Genomic DNA, 23,449 nt, shown 5'->3' with positions numbered 1-23,449 from the left:
AACTGAGCAAGAGGACAAATACATTAGAGTGTCTAGTTTGAGAAAGAGACGCCTCACAGGTCCTCAACTGGCAGCTTCATTAAATAGTACCCGCAAAACACCAGTCTCAACGTAAACAGTGAAGAGGCGACAGTCCAGTGTCTGTGTTCTTTTACCCATCTTAATCTTTTCTTTTTATTGGCCAGTCTGAGATATGGCTTTTTCTTTGTACCTCTGCCTAGAAGGTCAGCATACCGGAGTCGCCTCTTCACTGTTGACGTTGAGACGGGTGTTTTGCGGGTACTATTTAATGAAGCTGCCAGTTGAGGACCTGTGAGGCGTCTGTTTCTCAAACTAGACACTCTAATGTATTTGTCCTCTTGCTCAGTTGTGCACCGGGGCCTCCCACTCCTCTTTCTATCATGGTTAGAGCCAGTTTGCGCTGTTCTGTGAAAGGAGTAGTACACAGCGTTGTACGAGTTCTTCAGGTTCTTGGCAATTTCTCGCATGGAATGGCCTTCATTTCTCAGAACAAGAATAGACTGACAGGTTTCAGAAGAAAGTTATTTGTTTCTGGCCATTTTGAGCCTGTAATCGAACCCACAATTGCTGATGCTCCAGATACTCAACTAGTCTCAAGAAGGCCAGTTTTATTGCTTCTTTAATCAGCACAACAGTTTTCAGCTGTGCTAACATATAATTGCAAAAGGGTTTTCTAATGATCAATTAGCCTTTTAAAATGATAAACTTGGATTAGCAACCACAATGTGCCATTGGAACACAGGATTGATGGTTGCTGATAACGGGCCTCTGTACGCCTATGTAGATATTCCATAAAAAATCTGCCGTTTCCAGCTACAATAGCCATTTACAACATTAACAATGTCTACACTGTATTTCTGATCAATTTGATGTTATTTTAATGGACAAAAAAATTGCTGGATAGTATGATAGAGCTCTGCAGGCTATCTCTACAGTAGATTGCAACTCCGCTCCCTTTGGCAGTTCTATCTAGACGGAAAATGTTGTAGTTGGGAATGGAAATGTCAGTATCTTTGGTGGCCTTTCTAAGCCAGGATTCAGACACTGCTAGAACATCAGGGTTGGCTGAGTGTGCTAACGCAGTGAATAACTTAAACTTAGGGAGGAGGCTTCTGATGTTAACATGCAAGAAACCAAAGCTTTTGCGATTACAGAAGTCAACAAATGACAGCGCCTGGGGAGAAGGAGTGATACTGGGGGCTACAGGGCCTGGGCTAACCTCTACATCACCAGAGGAACAGAGGAGGAGTAGAATAAGGATACGGCTAAAGGCTTTAAGAACTGGTCTTCTAGTGCGTTGGGTACAGAGAAAAAAAGGGGCCGATTTCCGGGCGTTGTAGAATAGATTCAGGGCATTATGTACAGACAAGGATATGGAAGGATATGAGTACAGTGGAGGTAAACCTAAGCATTGGGTAAAGATGAAAGAGATAGCATCACTGGAGGCACCGATTGAGCCGGTCTCTGCGTGTGTGGGGGGTGGGACAAAGGATCTATCTGAGACAGGTTGAGCAAGACTGGGGGCTCTACATTGAAAAAGTACAGTTAGAACTAACCGAAACAGCAATAGGCAAGGCATATTGACATGGGAGATAGGCATAAAGCAGTCACAGGTGTTATTCGAGAGAGCTGGTAATGGCGACGAAAGTTTAAGCTGAGGCTAAACAGATCAACAGGATGGGGTACCGTATAAAGGAACAGTCCAGCAGGCATCAGCTGTGTAGCTGAGTGATCATAAGGTCCAGTGAACAGCAATAAGTACGTCCGGGAGCAGTTCAGTGGCTGCTACGCTACAGGCGAGCTGGAGGCACGGCTGATGATTGCGTGTGCTAGCGGGCCGGGGCTAGCAGATGGATCTTCGTGGTCGTCGCAACGGGAAGCCTGTTGAAACCACATCAGACGATTACGTCGGCAGACCAGTCGTGATGGATCGTCGGGGCTCCGTGTCAACACTAGGAGGTCCCGTCCGGTTGACAGAGAGGTAGATAGCCGGGAGATGGGCCTGGCTCGAGGCTAGCTCAAGGCTAACTGGGGTTAGCTTCAGGACAGTGGTGATTAGTGGTGATTAGCCAACAACGACAACAACCATTCGGTTGCAGCTAGCTAGTTGCGATGATCCGGTGTTAAGGTCCAGTGATTCAGTGATTCCGGCAGACAATCCGATATGCTCTGGCTCGATAGCGCGATGTGCAGACTGTCCAGACATGCCGATAATTGTCCAGGCTAGAGCTGGCTGTTAGGTAGTGCAGGCCACGGACAATGGTGAAGAGCGCTAACGGTGGCTAATAGCAAGTAGCTAGTTAGCTGGCTAGTTTCAGCCAGAGGTTCTGGATAAAAATGTCTGAAGAAATAATAGAAACCGTTCCACATTGGGTGAGGCGGGTTGCAGGAAAGTATATTTAGTTAAAGGATGGAAAGTGAGAAATATAATCGAAAAAGACACAACAAAAAAAATGGCTATTTACATGAGGACACTACAGAAAACACGACCGCACTGCTATGCCATCTTAGGATGTTAGCTAACCCTTCCCCTAACCTGAACCCTTTAACCCTTTTTTTTGTTACCGCAATATTTTGCACACGCAGATGAAAGTGTTTCAGGGGTTCAATACTTTTAGCTTTGAAGCTCTGTCTCTCATCATCATTTACACATACATCGCCGTCATTGTAGCAGCCAGCCTCTTTTGACAAAACTAAAGCCAGTAAGGCCCACAAGACAGTGCTACTGCACATGGTTTAGCTGGGCCTCTCTCTCTTTCCTGTACTGTATGCACCCATAGAAAGTACACTGGCCAGTGTAGGCAGTACTGCTCTCTTTATTGACCTGCAGTACGTCAACTTCCTCATCATCCTACCAAGATGTTTGAGACCCCTCATATATGGGCTGAGGGATGGCGCCGTACAACCCGTTCCTACACTACTTAACTTGCAGGACTAGAAAGGTCAAGCCTGCTGTGATGGTACAATAGAAGAAAATGTGCCACTCTTTTTCATGTTCCTTCGAGCCGATTAAATTGCAAAATACTCCATAATGGGTGTCTTTGTATTTATCATGGAAATAAATAGTGCATATACCAGACGTACAACAGAACAGTAATGAAAAGATCTGGAGAAATGTTCCTTATCCATTTTTAATCATCATTCTTAAAATCCAACAACGTTAAACACATAGCACAACAATATGCAGTTAGCCTAAATTTAACAAGAAACAGGCAAGGCATCACAGGAAATTAAAAGAAAAAAGGTTGAGTGGGATGGGTGAAACCAAATCCCTGATTTAAAAAAAATAAAAATAATAGTAGTAGTAATAATAAATTGTTACAAAATATTATTTAAATTTAAGTGCTGAGAATTTTACATCTATTTTATCCCAGTTGGGAGTAATTGGCAGAAGATGGTGTCTTTGAGGCTCCAGGCAACTCCTCCATGACTGCTGGTTGGGTCCAGGGCAAAGCTGGGACTTGTCTATGTAGTTTATTGTTTATTTGGATCCCATTAGCTGTTACAATAAAACATTTAAAAACATGAATGCATAAACAAATGCTTTTTGGTTTTCCTGTACCAGTTAGCATCCCATTTTGACATAAAAAAGCATTACTTGTGTCAGAACAGACCTTATACAGTGACTACCAATATGTGGTAGCAATCGTTACAAAACCTTATATTGTATGATGTCCATAATTTATGTTTATTAAAAGAAATATATACATATACACTGAGTGTACAAAACATTAGGAACCATTTTCCATGACAGACTGACCAGGTGAATCCAGGTGAAAGCTATGATCCCTTATTGATGTCACCTGTTAAATCCACTTCAAATCAGTGTAGATGAAGGGGAGGAGACAGGTTAAAGAAGGATTTTTAAGCGTTGCGACATGGATTGTGTATGTGTGCCATTTAGAGGGTGAATGGGCAAGACAAAATATTTAAGTGCCTTTGAACAGAGAATGGTAGTAGGTGCCAGGCGCACCGGTTTGAGTGCGTCAATAACTGCAACGTTGCTGGGTTTTTCACGCTGAACAGTTTCCCGTGTGTATCAAGAATGGTCCACCACCCAAAGGACATCCAGCCGACTTGACACAACTGTGGGACGCATTGGAGTCCACCCTCCACCCTCTCACGGCTGAGGCTCTGCACACTCTTGGACTGCATCCTACATGGCAGGCCCCTCCTACCAGGTGACGCAGAGAGGATCTGTGTCTGCACTACGTACTCTCACGACTGGTGTCCCCCAGGGCTCGGTTCTAAGCCCTCTCCTCTTCTCTCTATACACCAAGTCACTCGGCTGTCATATCCTCACATGGTCTCCATCATTGCTCTGCAGATGACACTGAACTACTTTTTCTCCCCCCTTCTGACACCCAGGTTGCGACACGCATCTCTGCGTGCCTGGCAGATATCTCAGCTTGGATGTCGGCCCACCAACTCAAGCTCAACCTCGACAAGACGGAGCTGCTCTTCCTCCCAGGGAAGGCCTGACCGCTCAAAGACCTCTCCATCACGGTTGACATCTCCACAGTGTCCCCCTCCCAGAGTGCAAAGAACCTTGGCGTGACCCTGGACAACACCCTGTCGTTCTCTGCAAACATCAAAGCAGTGACTCGCTCCTGCAGGTTCATGCACTACAACATCCATAGGCTTTGCTCAAACCCTTCACCTCAACCCGAGCACTCCGTTCTGCCACCTCTGGTCTCTTGTCCTTCCCACCCCTACGGGAGGGCAGCTCCCGCTCAGCCCAGCCCAGTCCACGCCAAAGCTCTTCTCTGTCCTGGCACCCCCCTGAAGCTAGGACAGCAGAGTCCCTTGCCCATCTTCCGAAAACATCTGAAACCCTTCCTCTTCAAAGAGTATCTTAAATAATCCCACAGCACCCGCTCAAACCCCCTCCTCACCCCGACCCCCACAAAAAATAAATGAAAAAAAGAAAGCCTTTTGTGAACTAACACTCACACTTTACTTTTCTTTCCTTCCCCTTATTAGTTCTGACTTTGCTGATAGCTACTTTACTGAGGAAAAATGTACTTACTGTGACGTGGTTGTCCCACCTTGCTATCTTAAGATGAATGCACTAACTGTAAATCACTCTAAATTACAAAAATGTAAAATGAATCAACATGGGCCAGCATCCCTGTGGAACGCTTTCGACACCTTGTAGTCTATGCCCCGACGAATTGAGGCTGTTCTGAGGGCAAAAGGGGGTGCAACTCAATTTTAGGACAGTGTTCCTAATGTTTTGTACACTCAGTGTATATTTTTTTAGAGGGTTTTCTATTTTATTGGGCTGAGAAGAGACAGTGGGAAAGATAGACAGCAAGTGAGTCACAAGGGCAGTGAGCCGGATTCAAACCATCGCTGACACCGGCAAGCATGTGTGCTTATAGGCGGCAGCACTTACCGCTAGTCCACCAAGGCCACAAATCATGTGGCTTTAACATTAACAGTGCAGACAAGCGATACGTGCTTATGCAGGTCTTCACAATGAGATTGTACAATGATTACTGGAGAAGCAGACTTAAAGGTAATAAACAATGATGTGTTTCTATTCATGTTAAATTAGTCTTACCACAGGAAACCCTCCTTAAATTCAGTGAACTTGTGACGGACCATGAACGAGGCCAGAGCGTCTGCTACCTGCGGAAACAAGAGCAATGTCGGTTTAGTTCCCAGACTGTTTAGTTCCCAGACATTGAGAATAGTATTTTGTGTGCAATATTACTTGCATATTGGCCTGAACTTACTATCGCAACAAAATGGGAAACAAAGACACATTTACCAAGCAGTTGTTCAGCCTCATACCCAGAAGTTTAAAAACCCACTCACTTTTTCAGGGGCGTCCTCATGGACAGCATGGCCACACTGAGGGAGCACCTGCATCTGGAACTTCCCTGAACACAAATGGAACACAAATATTTATGTGCAACATACTTACATTTGATTTAGAAGATGTTACAGTAAAACCACAGGGAGTGGGGAACGATGTACAGTGGATTGTCAGTCACCATCAGAACCACAATTGTCAACAACAATCAACCTAACAAACATTAATCTGAGGCGGTCCTCACCTTGCATCTGTCCAATCGTGAGATCTTTGTCAAGCCTGTCCACACCTGTAAAGGGAAAAAATTTACACGCAACAATGTGTGATGTAGTCCAATGTCAAAGACAAATGTATTTGAATTACAGTTGAAGTCGGAAGTTTACATACACTTAGGTTGGAGTCATTAAAACTTGTTTTTCAACCACTCCACAAATGTCTTGTTAACAAACTATAGTTTTGGCAAGTCGGTTAGGACATCTACTTTGTGCATGACACAAGTAATTTTTCCAACAATTGTTTACAGACCGATTATTTCACTGTATCACAATTCCAGTGGGTCAGAAGTTTACATACACTAAGTTGACTGTGCCTTTAAACAGCTTTGAAAATTCCAGAAAATGATGTCATGGCTTTAGAAGCTTCTGATAGGCTAATTGACATCATTTGAGTCAATTGGAGGTGTACCTGTGGATGTATTTCAAGGCCTACTTTCAAACTCAGTGCCTCTTTGCTTGACATCATGGGAAAATCAAAATAAATCAGCCAAGACCTCAGAAAAAAATTTGTAGACCTCCACAAGTCTGGTTCATTCTTGGGAGCAATTTCCAAACGCCTGAAGGTACCACGTTCATCTGTACAAACAATAGTACGCAAGTATAAACACCATGGGACCACGCAGCCGTCATACTGCTCAGGAAGGAGACGCGTTCTGTCTTCTAGAGATGAACGTACTTTGGTGCGAAAAGTGCAAATCAATCCCAGAACAACAGCAAAGGACCTTGTGAAGATGCTGGAGGAAACAGGTACAAAAGTATCTACAGTAAAAACGAGTCCTATATCGACATAACCTGAAAGGCCGCTCAGCAAGGAAGAAGACACTGCTCCAAAACCGCATTATAAAAGCCAGACTACGGTTTGCAACTGCACATGGGGACAAAGATCGTACTTTTTGGAGAAATGTCCTCTGGTCTGAAAAAACAAAAATAGAACTGTTTGGCCATAATGACCATCGTTATGTTTGGAGGAAAAAGGGGGAGGCTTGCAAGCCGAAGAACACCATCCCAACCGTGAAGCACAGGGGTGGCAGCATCTTGCTGTGGGGGTGCTTTGCTGCAGGAGGGACTGGTGCACTTCACAAAATAGATGGCATCATGAGGAAAGAAAATTATGTGGATATATTGAAGCAACATCTCAAGACATCAGTCAGGAAGTTAAAGCTTGGTCGCAAATGGGTCTTCCAAATGGACAATGACCCCAAGCATACTTCCAAAGTTGTGGCAAAATGGCTTAAGGACAACAAAGTCAAGGTATTGGAGTGGCCATCACAAAGCCCTGACCTCAATCCTATAGAAAATGTGTGGGCAGAACTGAAAAAGCGTGTGCGAGCAAGGAGGCCTACAAACCTGACTCAGTTACACCAGCTCTGTCAGGAGGAATGGGCCAACATTCACCCAACTTATTGTGGGAAGCTTGTGGAAGGCTACCCAAAATGTTTGACCCAGTTTAAACAATTTAAAGGCAATGCTACCAAATACTAATTGAGTGTATGTAAACTTCTGACCCACTGGGAATGTGATGAAAGAAATAAAAGCATCAATCATCAAGCAAATCATTCTCTCTACTATTATTCTGACATTTCACATTCTTAAAATAAAATGGTGATCCTAACTGACCTAAGACAGGGAATTTTTACTCTGATTAAATGTCAGGAATTGTGAAAAACTGAGTTTAAATGTATTTGGCTAAGGTGTATGTAAACTTCCGACTTCAACTGTATATTGAAAACCCCATTTAAAATCATGTGGATTAAAATGTACTGAATCGAGGGACTCACCAGCGAGCAGGAGCAGTTTTGGCACAGGGCAGGAAAGGAAGAGGGCAGACAGGCCACTGAACCAGCCCTCCCAGTACTTCTCTGTCTTTGACAGATCAATCTGCCAGGTATAAATGGTCTCCTTCTTCACCTAAGAAAGCCAAGAGACAGTTAACCTTCATTTACTCTTCATGTACACACTACAACAGACCGTGTAAAGGTGGGAAATGACATGCACACTCCCCCAAGATGACATATGCACCCAGATGTATACACCAACTACTAATGCCTAATAAGATCCATACATACAAACCCACCCGAATACATGGGTATAAAATATATTTAAAAAAATAAACATTACATTTTCCCCCAATCATCCCATCCCTAACCTCTTGGTCATCCTCCTTCTTCCTTTTGTGGTTGGATTCTCCTTCCTCTTCTTCCTCCTCTTCCTCTTCAATAATGCCGTCGCTGATGCTCTTGGAGACGCCTGGACTGTTGAGGGGTTCCTCACATCTATGGAGGAGGTCAAAACTTGTGTTTAGTTACAGGTCCTGAAAAGTCACATCTTGAAGTTGATTCATTTAAAAAGGTCTTTGTCCTCTGAGGCCGTTTTTCCCAGGTCCAGACATACTTTTTCACCTGGCCTCCCATGGACACACGAGCTGACTCAACGTTTCGGATCTGTCCACTCTTCACACTGATGGGGGAGGGACAAGATCAGAGAACACATTACTTGGATTACGCTCTATTAGTAAAGCATTTGCTGAGTATTTTTACACTTCTGCATGTATGGACAGCATCTCACCTCCACTCAATGGCATTCTCCACAGACTTAAAGGTCTTTGGTCGACTCCTGAGGAAATTCTGCATACTGTTTAAGGCATCCATTGCTGTGCCTGAATAAACACAATAGCGGAAATATTATGAACTAATCACTCAATCAATAAATTGATGACTACACCTAGTGTCATATCATAGTTTAAAACAATGAATACATCAATTAATCTTATGTCAGCTCCTCAACTGCTGCTTGTTTGATCATCAAATGACAAGTCCCGATCATGAGACAAACACAAATACCATAATCACCTTCCACGACATCAATCACACACAGACCAAGTAACGACGGCACGTGGTTTGCTGCAGCGGTATGAACTGCTATAGCTCCACCCATGCTGTGTCCAATCATCATGATCGGAGGTGGGTTTTCTCCATAGAGTGCTTCCACCACTTTGCCAATGTCCCTGGTGGAGAGAGGAGACAAAACCAGCATAAATCAACTGCTGGAACAATCTCACCCATACAAACCAGCCTAATCCAGCTCCTCAAACAATCACACCCAACAGAAGATAGACAATATAGAAATCTCTATCCCTAAGTTTCCAGAGAAGAGATGGAAAGAGATATCAGTTTCTTCCCACTGGCACTTTGTTAAATGTAAACAAGACTATTCTGGGGTTGCAGCAAGCCTGTTTTCTCTCCTTGCATCAAACAGCAGATCAGTGTCTCAATGGGAGGCAGCAGCCGATAGCTCATCTGACTCAGTCCTCCTCTCTCTCCAGCAGGTTCTCTCCACCCCCCTACAGTACAGCAGCTGATAGCTCATCTGACTCAGTCCTCCTCTCTCTCCAGCAGGTTCTCTCCACCCCCCTACAGTACAGCAGCTGATAACTCATCTGACTCAGTCCTCCTCTCTCTCCAGCAGGTTCTCTCCACCCCGCTACAGTACACCTCCACCACTGCCTCCGGTCGTGTCCGGTTCCCTCCCATCTCAACAACACAAAATCTTCCCCATCACTCACCCTGCGTAACACTCATCTCTGAGTGTGACAGATGACAGAGAAAACATTCCTGACCTGGGAACTTACTTGGCCATTGTTTCCGCTGAGAGATCGTCAGAATTCTTTACTTTGGTGTCACCTTTGTGGGACAGAAAATAGTAAATAAATAAATAATAATATTATTGAGACCATGAATATGAGGTAACCAGATGGAATGTGTGTTATCATGTGGGAGAGTTAGCCACTCACCATGGGCCCTGAGGTCCATAGCCACCACCCTGCAGTTAATTCTGCTGCATATCACCGCCTGCAAACACAAACCCACTCTGTGTTGACTGTTAACACAGTTAACAGTCTGTGTTATTATGAAGGCAGGCTCACAAACATACAGCTCCATCTTCAACAGTCACTCAATACAACCTTACAGTGCCTTCAGAAAGTATTCACACCCCTTGACTTTTTCCACATTTTGTTGTGTTACAGCCTGAATTTAAAATATATTTTTTTGTCACTGGCCTACACACAATACCCCATAACGTCAAAGCGGAATTATATTTTTCAATTTTTTTTCAAATTAATTAAAAATGAAAATCTGGAATGTCTTAAGATTCAATAAGTAATCAACCCCTTTGTTATGGCAAGCCTAAATAAGTTCAGGAGTAAACATTTGCTTAAAGCTGCAATAATGTAACTTTTTGGGCGACCCGACCAAATTCACATAGAAATGTGTGTTATAGATCTGTAATTCTCATTGAAAGCAAGTCTAAGAAGCGGTAGATCTGTTTTATGTGCACAATTTCTATGCTTCCCGTTCTTATGTTTAGTTTTTGCGTCTTTTACTTTCGATTTTGTACACCAGCTTCAAACAGCTCAAAATACAACATTTTTTGTTATGGAAAATATATTTCACAGTGGATCATAAACTAGAGTCAGCCGCAGGCCAGAACATAATTGTAAATCATTTGTAGACTGCAAATTAACCGCAAGAAGCCCAAACATATGTTTGACTAAAACATAATAATTTCAAACCTTGCTTACATGCATCATGTTATGGGTATGCTTGTAATCTTTAAGGACTGGGGAGTTTCTCAGGATAAAAAAGAAACGTAATGGAGCTAAGCACAGGCAAAATCCTAGAGGAAAACCTGGCTCTGTTAGGTTGGCTGGGGAGCGTCGGTGCACAGCTATTTTCAGGTCTCTCCAGAGATGTTCGATTGGGTTCTGGCTGGGCCACTCAAGGACATTCAGAGACTTGTCCCGAAGCCACTCCTGCGTTGTCTTGGCTGTGTGCTTAGGGTCGTTGTCCTGTTGGAAGGTGAAACTTCACCCCAGTCTGAGGTCCTGAGCGCTCTGGAGCAGGTTTTCATGAAGGATCTCTCTGTACTTTGCTCTGTTCATCTTTCCCTCGATCCTGACTAGTCTCTCAGTCCCTGCCGCTGAAAAACATCCCCACAGCATAATGCTGCCACCACCATGCTTCACCGTAGGGATGGTGCCAGATTTCCTCCAGACGTGACACTTGGCATTCAGGCCAAAGGGTTCATTCTTGGTTTCATCAGACCAGAGAATCTTGTTTCTCATGGTCTGAGAGTTTTTAGGTGCCTTTTGGCAAACTCCAAGCGGGCTGTCATGTGCCTTTTACTGAGGAGTGGCTTCCGTCTGGCCACTCTCAGTAAAAGGCCTGATTGGTGGAGTGCTGTAGAGATGGTTGTCCTTCTGGAAGGTTCTCCCATCACCACAGAGGAACTCTGGAGCTCTGTCAGAGTGACCATTTGGTTCTTGGTCACCTCCCTGACCAAGGCCCTTCTCCCCCGATTGCTCGGTTTGGCCAGGCGGCCAGCTCTAGGAAGAGTCTTGGTGGTTCCAAACTTCTTCCACTTAAGAATGATGGAGGCCACTGTGTTCTTGGGGACCTTCAATGCTGCAGAAATGTTTTGGTACCCTTCCCCAGATCTGTGCCTCGACACAATCCTGTCTCGGAGCTCTACGGACAATTCCGTCGACCTCATGGCTTGGTTTTTGCTCTGACATGCACTGTCAACTGTGGGACCTTATATACACAGTTGAAGAAGGAAGTTTACATACACCTTAGCCAAATACATTTAAACTCAGTTTTTCACAATTCCTGACATTTAATCCTAGTAAAAATTCCCTGTCTTAGGTCAGTTAGGATCACCATTTTATTTTAAGAATGTGAAATGTCAGAATAATAGTAGAGAGAATGATTTATTTCAGCTTTTATTTCTTTCATCACATTCCCAGTGGGTCAGAAGTTTACATACACTCAATTAGTATTTGGTAGCATTGCTACATTGTTTAACTTGGGTCAAACGTTTCGGGTAGCCTTCCACAAGCTTCCCACAATAAGTTGGGTGAATGTTGGCCCATTCCTCCTGACAGAGCTGGTGTAACTGAGTCAGGTTTGTAGGCCTCCTTGCTCGCACACGCTTTTTCAGTTCTGCCCACACATTTTCTATAGGATTGAGGTCAGGGCTTTGTGATGGCCACTCCAATACCTTGACTTTGTTGTCCTTAAGCCATTTTGCCACAACTTTGGAAGTATGCTTGGGGTCATTGTCCATTTGGAAGACCCATTTGCGACCAAGCTTTAACTTCCTGACTGATGTCTTGAGATGTTGCTTCAATATATCCACATAATTTTCTTTCCTCATGATGCCATCTATTTTGTGAAGTGCACCAGTCCATCCTGCAGCAAAGCACCCCCACAGCAAGATGCTGCCACCCCCGTGCTTCACGGTTGGGATGGTGTTCTTCGGCTTGCAAGCATCCCCCTTTTTCCTCCAAACATAACGATGGTCATTATGGCCAAACAGTTCTATTTTTGTTTCATCAGACCAGAGGACATTTCTCCAGAAAGTACGATCTTTGTCCCCATGTGCAGTTGCAAACCGTAGTCTGGCTTTTTTATGGCGGTTTTGGAGCAGTGTCTTCTTCCTTGCTGAGCGGCCTTTCAGGTTGTCGATATAAGACTTGTTTTACTGTGGATATAGATACTTTTGTACCTGTTTCCTCCAGCATCTTCACAAGGTCCTTTGCTGTTGTTCTGGGATTGATTTGCACTTTTCGCACCAAAGTACGTTCATCTCTAGGAGACAGAACGCGTATCCTTCCTGAGCAGTTGAAAAACAAGTTTTAATGACTCCAACCTAAGTGTATGTAAACTTCCGACTTCAACTGTAGACAGGTGTGTGCCTTTCCAAATCATGTCCAATCAATTGAGTTTACCACAGGTGGACTCCAATCAAGTTGTAGAAACATCTCAAGGATGATCAATGGAAACAGGATGCACCTGAGCTCAATTTCGAGTCTCATAGCAAAGGGTCTGAATACTTATGTAAATAAGGAATTTCAGTTTTTTTATTTTTAATACATTTGCAAACATTTCTAAAAACCTATTTTCGCTTTGTCATTATGGGGTATTGTGTGTAGATTTCTGAGGATTTGTTTTTTTATTTAATCCATTTTAGAATAAGGCTGTAACGTGGCTGATCTTGCTCTGTTTTGAGACCGGTGTGACTTTTTGCAGAAAGTACAGATTGGCTCATCAGATATTGTTTCCCAAAACCAATGTTATAGGATCTTTGCGAGGATTTAAGATCTACTTTAGAAAGGCAAACACATGCCATTCCGGTGCACATCAAAGTGCTATCCACCCTCGGGTATGGGCACTTTTCAGCGGGAGCTTGCCGATCGGCATCTCACATCCCTCGATGAGCCAATGTTTTGGATGCAATCATCAGCAAAGCGAGCTGTAACATACAATTTCCATACACCATTGTACAACAGGTTAAGAGGGGTTTCTTTGCCATCAGTGGGTTCCCAAAGATTTTTTTTTAGCAATAGACGGCACCCACATCGCCATAAAAGCACCATCCAAAAATGAGTTCAACTAGGCAATGATAACAGAAAAGGCTTCCACTATTAATGTGCAGGTGATGATGTAATGCGCAAAAAAACACTACTGAATGTGGTGGCAAGGTTGCCAGGTGAAACGCATGACTCGTTCATTCTGCAGAACAGCAATGTTGGCCTATACGCCTACAGGAGGGAGCTGTTGAGGATGGATGGCGTATTGGTGAGTGTTGCCTACTCATTTGAAGTATATTTGACATTGCTAAAGCAACTTGAATTGTCCTCTCTTTGTAGCCATGTTTTAAATTTTGACTGGTCAAACCACAACTGAGCGAGTCAAATAAAACCTTTTGGTTGTATTCAATCTCTGGACTGTTTGATAAATCACACTTTTTCTAAGCATACGAACATTCTAAATTCAATTAGTAAGTAGTATGTGACCGTTGAGTCATGGTAATCTCCTCTTATGCACTCTGGACATGCGTTGGTAGTACCAAACTCGCTAATGGCCTGGTACTCAGGGCTCTATTGTCCCTCTAACACATCAACACATAATCAAAACAGTATCATGCTTTTAAAACTCACCTAACTGTGATTGATTTGAAGAAAAAAATATGGAAAATATGGACATTGTGTATGTTGTTTCAACACAATGAAATGGATAGCACTTTCTAAGGTGATGATTTATTCAAGACACCCATATGCATATTCGAGCTTATGCATAGGCCTATATACAGTGGGGGAAAAAAGTATTTAGTCAGCCAGCATTTGTGCAAGTTCTCCCACTTAAAAAGATGAGAGAGGCCTGTAATTTTCATCATAGGTACACGTCAACTATGACAGACAAATTGAGGGAAAAAAATCCAGAAAATCACATTGTAGGATTTTTAATGAATTTATTAGCAAATTATGGTGGAAAATAGGTATTTGGTCACCTACAAACAAGCAAGATTTCTGGCTCTCACAGACCAGTAACTTCTTCTTTAAGAGGCTCCTCTCTCCTCCACTCGTTACCTGTATTAATGGCACCTGTTTGAACTTGTTATCAGTATAAAAGACACCTGTCCACAACCTCAAACAGTCACACTCCAAACTCAACTATGGCCAAGACCAAAGAGCTGTCAAAGGACACCAGAAACAAAATTGTAGACCTGCACCAGGCTGGGAAGACTGAATCTGCAATAGGTAAGCAGCTTGGTTTGAAGAAATCAACTGTGGGAGCAATTATTAGGAAATGGAAGACATACAAGACCACTGATAATCTCCCTCGATCTGGGGCTCCATGCAAGATCTCACCCCGTAGGGTCAAAATGATCACAAGAACGGTGAGCAAAAATCCCAGAACCACACGGGGGGACCTAGTGAATGACCTGCAGAGAGCTGGGACCAAAGTAACAAAGCCTACCATCAGTAACACACTACGCCGCCAGGGACTCAAATCCTGCATTGCCAGACGTGTCCCCCTGCTTAAGCCAGTACATGTCCAGGCCCGTCTGAAGTTTGCTAGAGTGCATTTGGATGATCCAGAAGAGGATTGGGAGAATGTCATATGGTCAGATGAAACCAAAATAGAACTTTTTGGTAAAAACTCAACTCGTCGTGTTTGGAAGACAAAGAATGCTGAGTTGCATCCAAAGAACACCATACCTACTGTGAAGCATGGGGGTGGAAACATCATGCTTTGGGGCTGTTTTTCTGCAAAGGGACCAGGACGACTGATCCGTGTAAAGGAAAGAATGAATGGGGCCATGTATCGTGAGATTTTGAGTGAAAACCTCCTTCCATCAGCAAGGGCATTGAAGATGAAACGTGGCTGGGTCTTTCAGCATGACAATGATCCCAAACACACCGCCCGGGCAACGAAGGAGTGGCTTCGTAAGAAGCATTTCAAGGTCCTGGAGTGGCCTAGCCAGTCTCCAGATCTCAACCCCATAGAAAATCTTTGGAGGGAGTTGAAAGTCCGTGTTGCCCAGCGACAGCCCCAAAACATCACTGCTCTAGAGGAGATCTGCATGGAGGAATGGGCAAAAATACCAGCAACAGTGTGTGAAAACCTTGTGAAGACTTACAGAAAACGTTTGACCTGTGTCATTGCCAACAAAGGGTATATAACAAAGTATTGAGAAACTTTTGTTATTGACCAAATACTTATTTTCCACCATAATTTGCAAATAAATTCATTAAAAATCTCACAATGTGATTTTCTGGATTTTTTTTCTCATTTTGTCTGTCATAGTTGACGTGTACCTATTATGAAAATTACAGGCCTCTCTCATCTTTTTAAGTGGGAGAACTTGCACAATTGGTGGCTGACTAAATACTTTTTTCCCCCACTGTATGAGCCCAAGCCCGAAAAAATCTCCTGAATTAAAATAATGATTGTGCTGTTATACAATACATAGCCTACCGCATATTATGCAAGGCAGAAAAACATTTTAAAAACAGATTTAAAATGTCTTTGGTACATAATATGGTACTTATTCAAAAAAAGAAAAATGTATAGTAACCGCCATTGAGTGTGGACTGTATTATTATGCATACTGGATGTACTGGTTACCTTATGCTACGCTCCAAACTTTCTATCCATGAGTTTGGGAGAGAACGTATAGGCCTAGGCGATGCAGTTGGTTCATTGATTGTGCAGGGCTGCTTACAGAGTTAGCCTACAATTATAGTGCATTTGTATTTGATTTTGAATAGCCTAGTAATAGGGCATTTTTTATATTTTCATAATTAATAGGCTGACATTACCTTTAGCTACAGAATATCTCACCACTGTGTGTTTCCATCTCCTCCTCTCTCTCCTTCATTCCTTTCTCGAGCGTGCAGAGAGAGGGGCTGTCAACAGTTTAATGAAATATGTTTTGTTGTGAAAACATGTTACTATCGATGTTCCAGAACAGATTTCACTTGGTTTCCCAAATTAAGCACTGGGTAGCTGCAGGAACAGGGTTGGAGAGCCCATGGCATACAGAGTTTAGGCGAAATATCACCTGTTGCGCAGCAACACGATTCATGCTTCTCAAACAGTGGTTGATGAAATAACCGGAGAAGCATACCCAATAGGATTGAAAAAGGAACCGGACGGAAAAGCGGCCTCCATTTGCTATTCGAGTGCATAATGATGACATGTCTTTTTCCTCCTGCCCCTGTTCCTGCCCATTTGATAATGGGCCATTCTAAATTGAATTAAATTGATTTATTAGACTATATTACAATTTATTTATTATACTTTTTAAAATGTTCCGAAGGTGCGTATCAGCAGCTTGTATGCAGCTTCTATGCCTGGAGGCCTGGAGATGCTAAACGTCTTTATGTTAATTAACGGTCAATTACCGTGAGACCGGCAGTCTTTTCATGACAATAACCAGCTGACAAATTTTCATGACTGTTACAGCCCTAAACACAACAAAATGTGGAATAAGTCAAGGGGTATGAATACTTTCTGAAGACTCTGTAAATGCAGGACATGTTGTGATGGTATGTGTGTCCATAAAACAGTATGTTTGCTCTTTCTGGTATTTGATAGTATTACTCACAGTGAACACAGCCCAGGAGAGAGCAGAGTGGCCTCCTCCATGGAGCAGGAGCAGCACAGGACCATGCTGGCCGCTGCTGTAGATTCTGAACGTGTGCAGAGTAGTCAAGGAATATAGAGTACAGACACATTCACAATGGAGATATGCTTATGATGCACTGGATCAGGAGTTAAATATTACACTGTATAAAATTACTTCTCTTCAGTAAGTGTTTCAAAAATATGATACATCATTCATGGTTCAATTCCATGTGTAGATGAACAGTAGCACACTTATGGGAGCCACATTAAAGGATATATCTTTGCCATTATTGTTTTCCACTTCTACATCTTCCATCGCTTCAAAGTATTCACTCCAGGACAGAGGGGAGAAGTCTCTCTTCCGTCCAGGTCTGTGTGTTAGCCAGGGAGTATCAGAAACAAAAAGAGGATTTTAAAAAGTGGGTAAATCCATTTGAATTCAATCACTTTTTGACGGCACCCATTTAAATTTGAAAGAAACCTTTCATACATATTTGCCCATTGTAGAAGTGCTCAGAAAGTGACATTTTGGACCTGAATGCCAAAACATTCAAGAGATAAAGGTGCTCAAAGTTGACCTATTTGCATACCCCACCATACCATGAGACATCCATGTTTTCATCATTGGAAAAGATAAACGGTTGAGATTGATATCATTTAACTATTTGATCATTGAAAAAAAAGTGTTTTAATAAAATCGATGTCATTTTGTAACCTTAAATGTCAATTATCAAAAAATGCGTAAAACACATTTTTTTATTCACATATGTTGTAGCTTAAACCCTATTTTACGTATTCTGAGGTTTTTGTGTTGTGATGTTCTTGAATACAAGCTGGGTGTCATGTTTTGGCTGAAATGGGAATACAATTTAAATTTACACTTTCAAATGGTACCACAAAGATGGTTAGAAGTCCACACATCAGAGAACTTTAACTTGAATGGGAATAGCTGTTGTTTTCAATTATACTGTCAATTCTCTATAGGAAACCAATTGAAATCATAGAAATATAGATAATAGAATACCTACACATTTAAGTTGACTTTCGATGGTGGGTGGACCGGTGGCCATCTTTGTGGTAGTAATTAGAAGTAAAAATTTCAATTTACATTTACATTTCAATGGTGTACCAGCTAAATTGCTGTGGTCTGGAGGAATAGGTCCATTCTATGAATTATATTTATATGATTGAAATGACACCCACCCTGTATTCAAGAGCATATGTCTCAACAGATGGCTGGCACAACACAAAAACCTCAGATAATGTAAAGTAGGGTCTAAGCTACAACAAATGCAAATATGAAAAAAATTGTAGTTTACGCGTTTTTTGATAATTGGTTTACAGGTTAATAATGTCATGTTATATATATATATATATATATATATATATATATATATATATATATATATATATTTATTTATTTAAAAAACAATAAATTATTAAATACTTTGAAAACCCTGTTTGCAAGCTTTTAAATTATATAAAACTATGGGCCTATGATGAGCCTACGACTGCAGTTTTGATGACGGAGAGAAGGAAGGGGGAGGGATACCTACACATCAAAGAGGGTGGCATAAGTTTAGCTATACCGGTTCATAAATTGAGCCATCAACGACCCATATGAAATACTAATACTGAAGAATATGGAGGCAGCATAATCCATAAAAGATTCGTAGCTAGCAAGCTAACATATTTCATAACACGTTAGCTTGTTTACTGGGACTTACTGATGATGATGCTCTTACTGTACTGACCTGTCAAAACCAAATTAGGTCAAAACCAGCTGGCTGTCGCACTTGAATGGAACAACTAAACAACACGTGAATAGGAGCATTGTTCACCACAAGATAATAGGATTGAAAAGCCGCATTAGTTTCAGTTGTCAGATTTAACCGTTATCTAGTTAGCTTGCTACTTAGGTAGCAATGTCGTGAACTTAGCTAGCTACAGTAGCTAGCTCTACCACAAAAGTTAAACAGAGGACGAGACGGTTGTTGGCTCATGTTAGTTATGCATTCACAAGTTGAAGGGCTTAGCTACAAGAGCCAGACAACTATCTGATTAAAGCCTCGCCAACCATCTCAAAACTAGCTGTGAACTCACCCCATTCTCATTTTAGACCGCGACTGCAAGCCTCCTTCTGGCACGGGAGGTCTGGAGGCTAACACATTCAAATGCAACTGTTTCTCCATGCCGTCGAACGCGGGGCCAAGGCCGTTCAGTCAAATACCAAATCGTTCCCCTCCTTCGAACCATACGATTTTCCTCCAGCACCGGGTAGCTATTAACAGCTATAAATTGACAACTGCAAAGATTGTTTATCCTCTCACAACTAGTCACCCCCCACAACACGACCCGTTTGCCAATTGGCACATTGCACTCTGGGATATGTATGCGTACTGTCAACCATTCTCAACTAAACCATCGAGATACAGTCATAGAAAAACTATATTTCACAGAAAACATGGTGTAAGTGTAGAACCTTATTTTTATGACGTAATCAAATCAAATAAAATAAAATTGTATTGGTCGCGTACACATATTTAGCATATGTTATTTTGGGTGTAGCGAAATGCTTGTGTTCCTAGCTCAAACAGTGCAGTAATATGTAACAATTCAAAACAATACACACAAATCTAAAAGTAAAATAATGGAATTAAGTAAAATATAATTATTAGGAAGAGCATTGTCTAAATATATATCTGTAGAATATATATATATATATCTGTAGAATACGTAGGATAGAATAGTATATATACAGCAATAGTTGAATGGGATGGCATTGACTAGAATACAGTATATACATACGAAATTAGTAAAACAGTATGTAAACATTATTAAAGTAACCAGTGTTCTATTATTAAAGTGACCAGTGATTCCATGTCTATGTACATAGGGCAGTAGCCTCTAAGGTGCAGGGTTGAGTAACCGGGTTGTAGCCGGCTAGTGACAGTGACTAAGTTCAGGGCAGGGTACTGGGTGGAGGCCGGCTAGTGATGGCTATTTAACTGTCTGATGGCATTGAGATAGAAGCTGTTTTTCAGTCTCTCGGTCCCAGCTTTGATGCACCTGTACTGACCTAGTCTTCTGGATGATAGCAGGGTGAACAGGCCGTGGCTCGGGTGGTTGATGTCCTTGATGATCTTTTTGGCCTTCCTGTGACATTGGGTGCTGTAGGTGTCCTGGAGGGCAGGCAGTGTGCCCCCGGTGTTATGCATTGGGCAGACCGCACCACCCTCTGGAGAGCCCTGCGGTTGCGAACGGAGCAGTTGCCGTACCAGGCGGTGATACAGCCCGACAGGATGCTCTCAATGGTGCATCTGTAAAAGTTTGTGAGGTTCTTAGCGGCCAAGCCAAATTTCTTCAGCCTCCTGAGGTTGAAGAGGCGCTGTTGTGCCGTCTTCACCACACTGGCTGTGTGGGTGGACCATTTCAGATTGTCAGTGATGTGTACGCTGAGGAACTTGAAGCTTTTCATCTTCTCCACTGCGGCCCCATCGACGTGGATGGAGGCCTGCTCCCTCTGCTGTCTCCTGAAGTCCACGATCAGTTCCTTCGTTTTGTTGATGTTGAGGGAGAAGTTATTTTCCTGGCACCACTCCACCAGGGCCCTCACCTCCTCCTTGTAGGCTGTCTCGTCGTTGATAATCAGGCCTACTACTATTGTGTCATCTGCAAACTTGATGATTGAGTTGGAGGTGTGCGTGGCCATGCAGTCATGGGTGAACAGGGAGTACAGGAGGGGGCTGAGCACACACCCTTGTGGGGCCCCTGTGTTGAGGATCAGCGTAGTGGAGATGTTGTTTCCTACCTTCACCACCTGGGGGCGGCCCGTCAGGAAGTCCAGGACCCAGTTGCACAGGGCAGGCCCCGAGCTTAATGATGAGCTTGGAGGGTACTATGGTGTTGAAGGCTGAGCTCTAGTCAATGAACAGCATTCTTACATATGTATTCCTCTTGTCCAGATGGGATAGGGCAGTGTGCAGTGACATGGCGATTGCATCGTCTGTGGATCTATTGGGGCGGTATGGGGGTCAAGTAAGGTGGAGGTAATATGATCCTTAACTAGCCTCTCAAAGCACTTCATGATGACAGAAGTGAGTGCTACGGGGCGATAGTCATTTAGTTCAGTTACCTTTGCTTTCTTGGGTACAGGAACATTGGTGGACATCTTGAAGCAAGTGGGGAGGGCAGACTGGGATAGGGAGAAATTGAATATGTCAGTAAACACTCTAGCCAGCTGGTCTGTACATGCTCTGAGGACGCGGCTAGGGATGCCGTCTGGGCCGGCAGCCTTGCGAGGGTTAACATGCTTAAATGTCTTACTCACGTCAGCCACGGAGAACGAGAGCCCACAGTCCTCGGGAGCGGCCCGCATCGGTGGCACTGTGTTATCCTCAAAACGGGCGAAGAAGGTGTTTAGCTTGTCTGAAAGCAAGGTGTCGGTGTCCGCGACGTGCCTGATTTTCCCTTTGTAATCCGTGATTGTCTGGAGTCCCTGCCACATATGTCTCCTGTCTGAGCCATTGAATTGCGACTCCACTTTGTCTCTGTACTGACGTAATCTTTTACCAAGCAGGGGGAATTGATTACAGGAAAATTATAATCATCATCATAATCCCAATGGCAATGGTTAATCATAATAGTCATAACAAGCATAGTGATCATAACAACTGGCCCCTAATCATCATCATCATCCCATTCCCTTGGGTCAAATCAGTTTATTTATTGGTTGAGTACACAGATTTTTAGATGTTATCGCAGGTGCATCGAAATGCTTGTGTTTCTATCGGTGCAAAGCATCAGTTCATTGCAAAGTGTGCAAGGAGGCGTGCAAGTGTGCAAGGTGGAGGTGAAGTATATTACAGAGGGGCACTACCATAGAGTAACCAGTGGAGGCCAGTGTGAAGCAGGGCAGAGATGAACAGTGTCCTACTTTTTATACACAGCTTCTGACTCCTCAGTCAAATCAATTAAGAAATAGCCTCAAAACGGACATGTGCAAGGATTTGTGTATGTTCTTGTGTGTCTCTGGCAGCAGGGGTTGTTTCACCATGACATCATCATCATTTTTTCAATCCCCCCCATCATTCCCTTTCCCCCTGACCTGGCTGGAGTTTGATATTGCTGAGATTCCCCTTTGAGGTGCTGAATGCCATGAGCACACTTATTACAGTATGTAATCATGAAGAACGCAGGAAAAAACCCTGGTTGCTGCTATGTCGTTGTGTTAACCTTCTACACTCAAACGGATGTCTTCCTCTATCCTGAAAGTATGCAAACTATCATTGATGCAAATAGAGTCATCCCCATACAGAGTTAATACTATTTATATGGTCATCCCTCTGTTACATGACTTGAGTAACTCCTACTACTAGAGAATATCCTTCACTGCAACAAAACTCCACTAGATGGCAATAAAGGAGATAACATCAGAGCACAACTACAAAACATTATAACCCCGTAGAGCAGGGGTCGGCAACAGGCGTTTTTGGTCAAATTAATTTTAGTTTTTGGTCATAAAAGACTGTAAAATCACCAGGAATATGGAGAATATGGAGATATGTTCCCAAGTATTCCCACAAATGAAAAGAGAGACAATGTGATCGTGTCTCAATGTAATGAAATTATCATGTTATTTTCAAATACAGTCTATTTTTGGCCTTACTTGTGGTCAATTTGCAGTGTACAAATTATTATAATTATGTTCAGGCCACCCAACTATCCACATGGACAAAAATCGGCCCACGACAAAAACTAGTTGCCTACCCCTGCTGTAGAGCTCTCTCAGGAACCAACTGACAGAGTAATGGACAAATTAGCGTTTACGGTTCTCCACTACACTGCACATATAACACCTGCTTCCGTATCATAACTCAGCAGACATACCATGTGTTGGTGAAGTTTTGGCTCATTAACGTGATAGAGAATGCAAAGTGAAGCTGTGGTTTGGATACTTCCTGGTACTGTTTACTTGACAGAGGTGGTTAGAGAGTATTGTTGAGCACAGACATAAACACATGCATGCTCTCTTGCTCGCTTCACACAAGAACGCACACTCAAGAAGTCTTTCATCTGTCAGGTGTGATGCTCTGCAGTGTTTAAAGGGCCGCTCTTTAAAGGAGGAAGTGGTTTGAATAGGACATTCTGTTCTTTACATCTTGTCAAGGTGTGTTATGCAGTTTTGATATCACACAGCGGTGTCTGATGTTTAGACTAGTAGTAACACACAAGAAAAGGCTCTGTCAAGCTTATAGAATCAGAGTTTCACATGGAAGTTTCACATAGAACAAGCAAATCCCCAATGTGCCGCAGAGGAACCCATTTCACTGTATCACAGCATTCACTTTCTGTACATG

General features: G+C 42.9%; 1 protein-coding gene across 1 annotated transcript; it reads right to left on the bottom strand.

The window, feature by feature from the left end:
* Positions 1-3,138: 3,138 nt before the first annotated feature.
* Positions 3,139-19,458, bottom strand: LOC121573696 (protein phosphatase methylesterase 1). The gene is made up of 14 exons (XM_041885863.2): positions 19,194-19,458; positions 17,368-17,461; positions 17,071-17,163; positions 9,908-9,965; positions 9,746-9,797; positions 8,967-9,121; positions 8,683-8,773; positions 8,509-8,574; positions 8,264-8,390; positions 7,896-8,025; positions 6,087-6,131; positions 5,845-5,909; positions 5,588-5,655; positions 3,139-3,520 (listed from the first exon to the last, which is right to left on the bottom strand). Exons 1-14 carry the CDS (start codon positions 19,280-19,282, stop codon positions 3,517-3,519), a joined length of 1,137 nt encoding a protein of 378 aa, XP_041741797.1. The 5' UTR covers positions 19,283-19,458; the 3' UTR covers positions 3,139-3,516.
* Between the last annotated feature and the right edge of the window lie 3,991 nt (positions 19,459-23,449).

The sequence above is a fragment of the Coregonus clupeaformis genome, chromosome 9, assembly GCF_020615455.1.
Source record: "Coregonus clupeaformis isolate EN_2021a chromosome 9, ASM2061545v1, whole genome shotgun sequence".
Classification (NCBI taxonomy): domain Eukaryota; kingdom Metazoa; phylum Chordata; class Actinopteri; order Salmoniformes; family Salmonidae; genus Coregonus; species Coregonus clupeaformis.
This window is presented reverse-complemented; position numbering and strand designations above follow the sequence as displayed.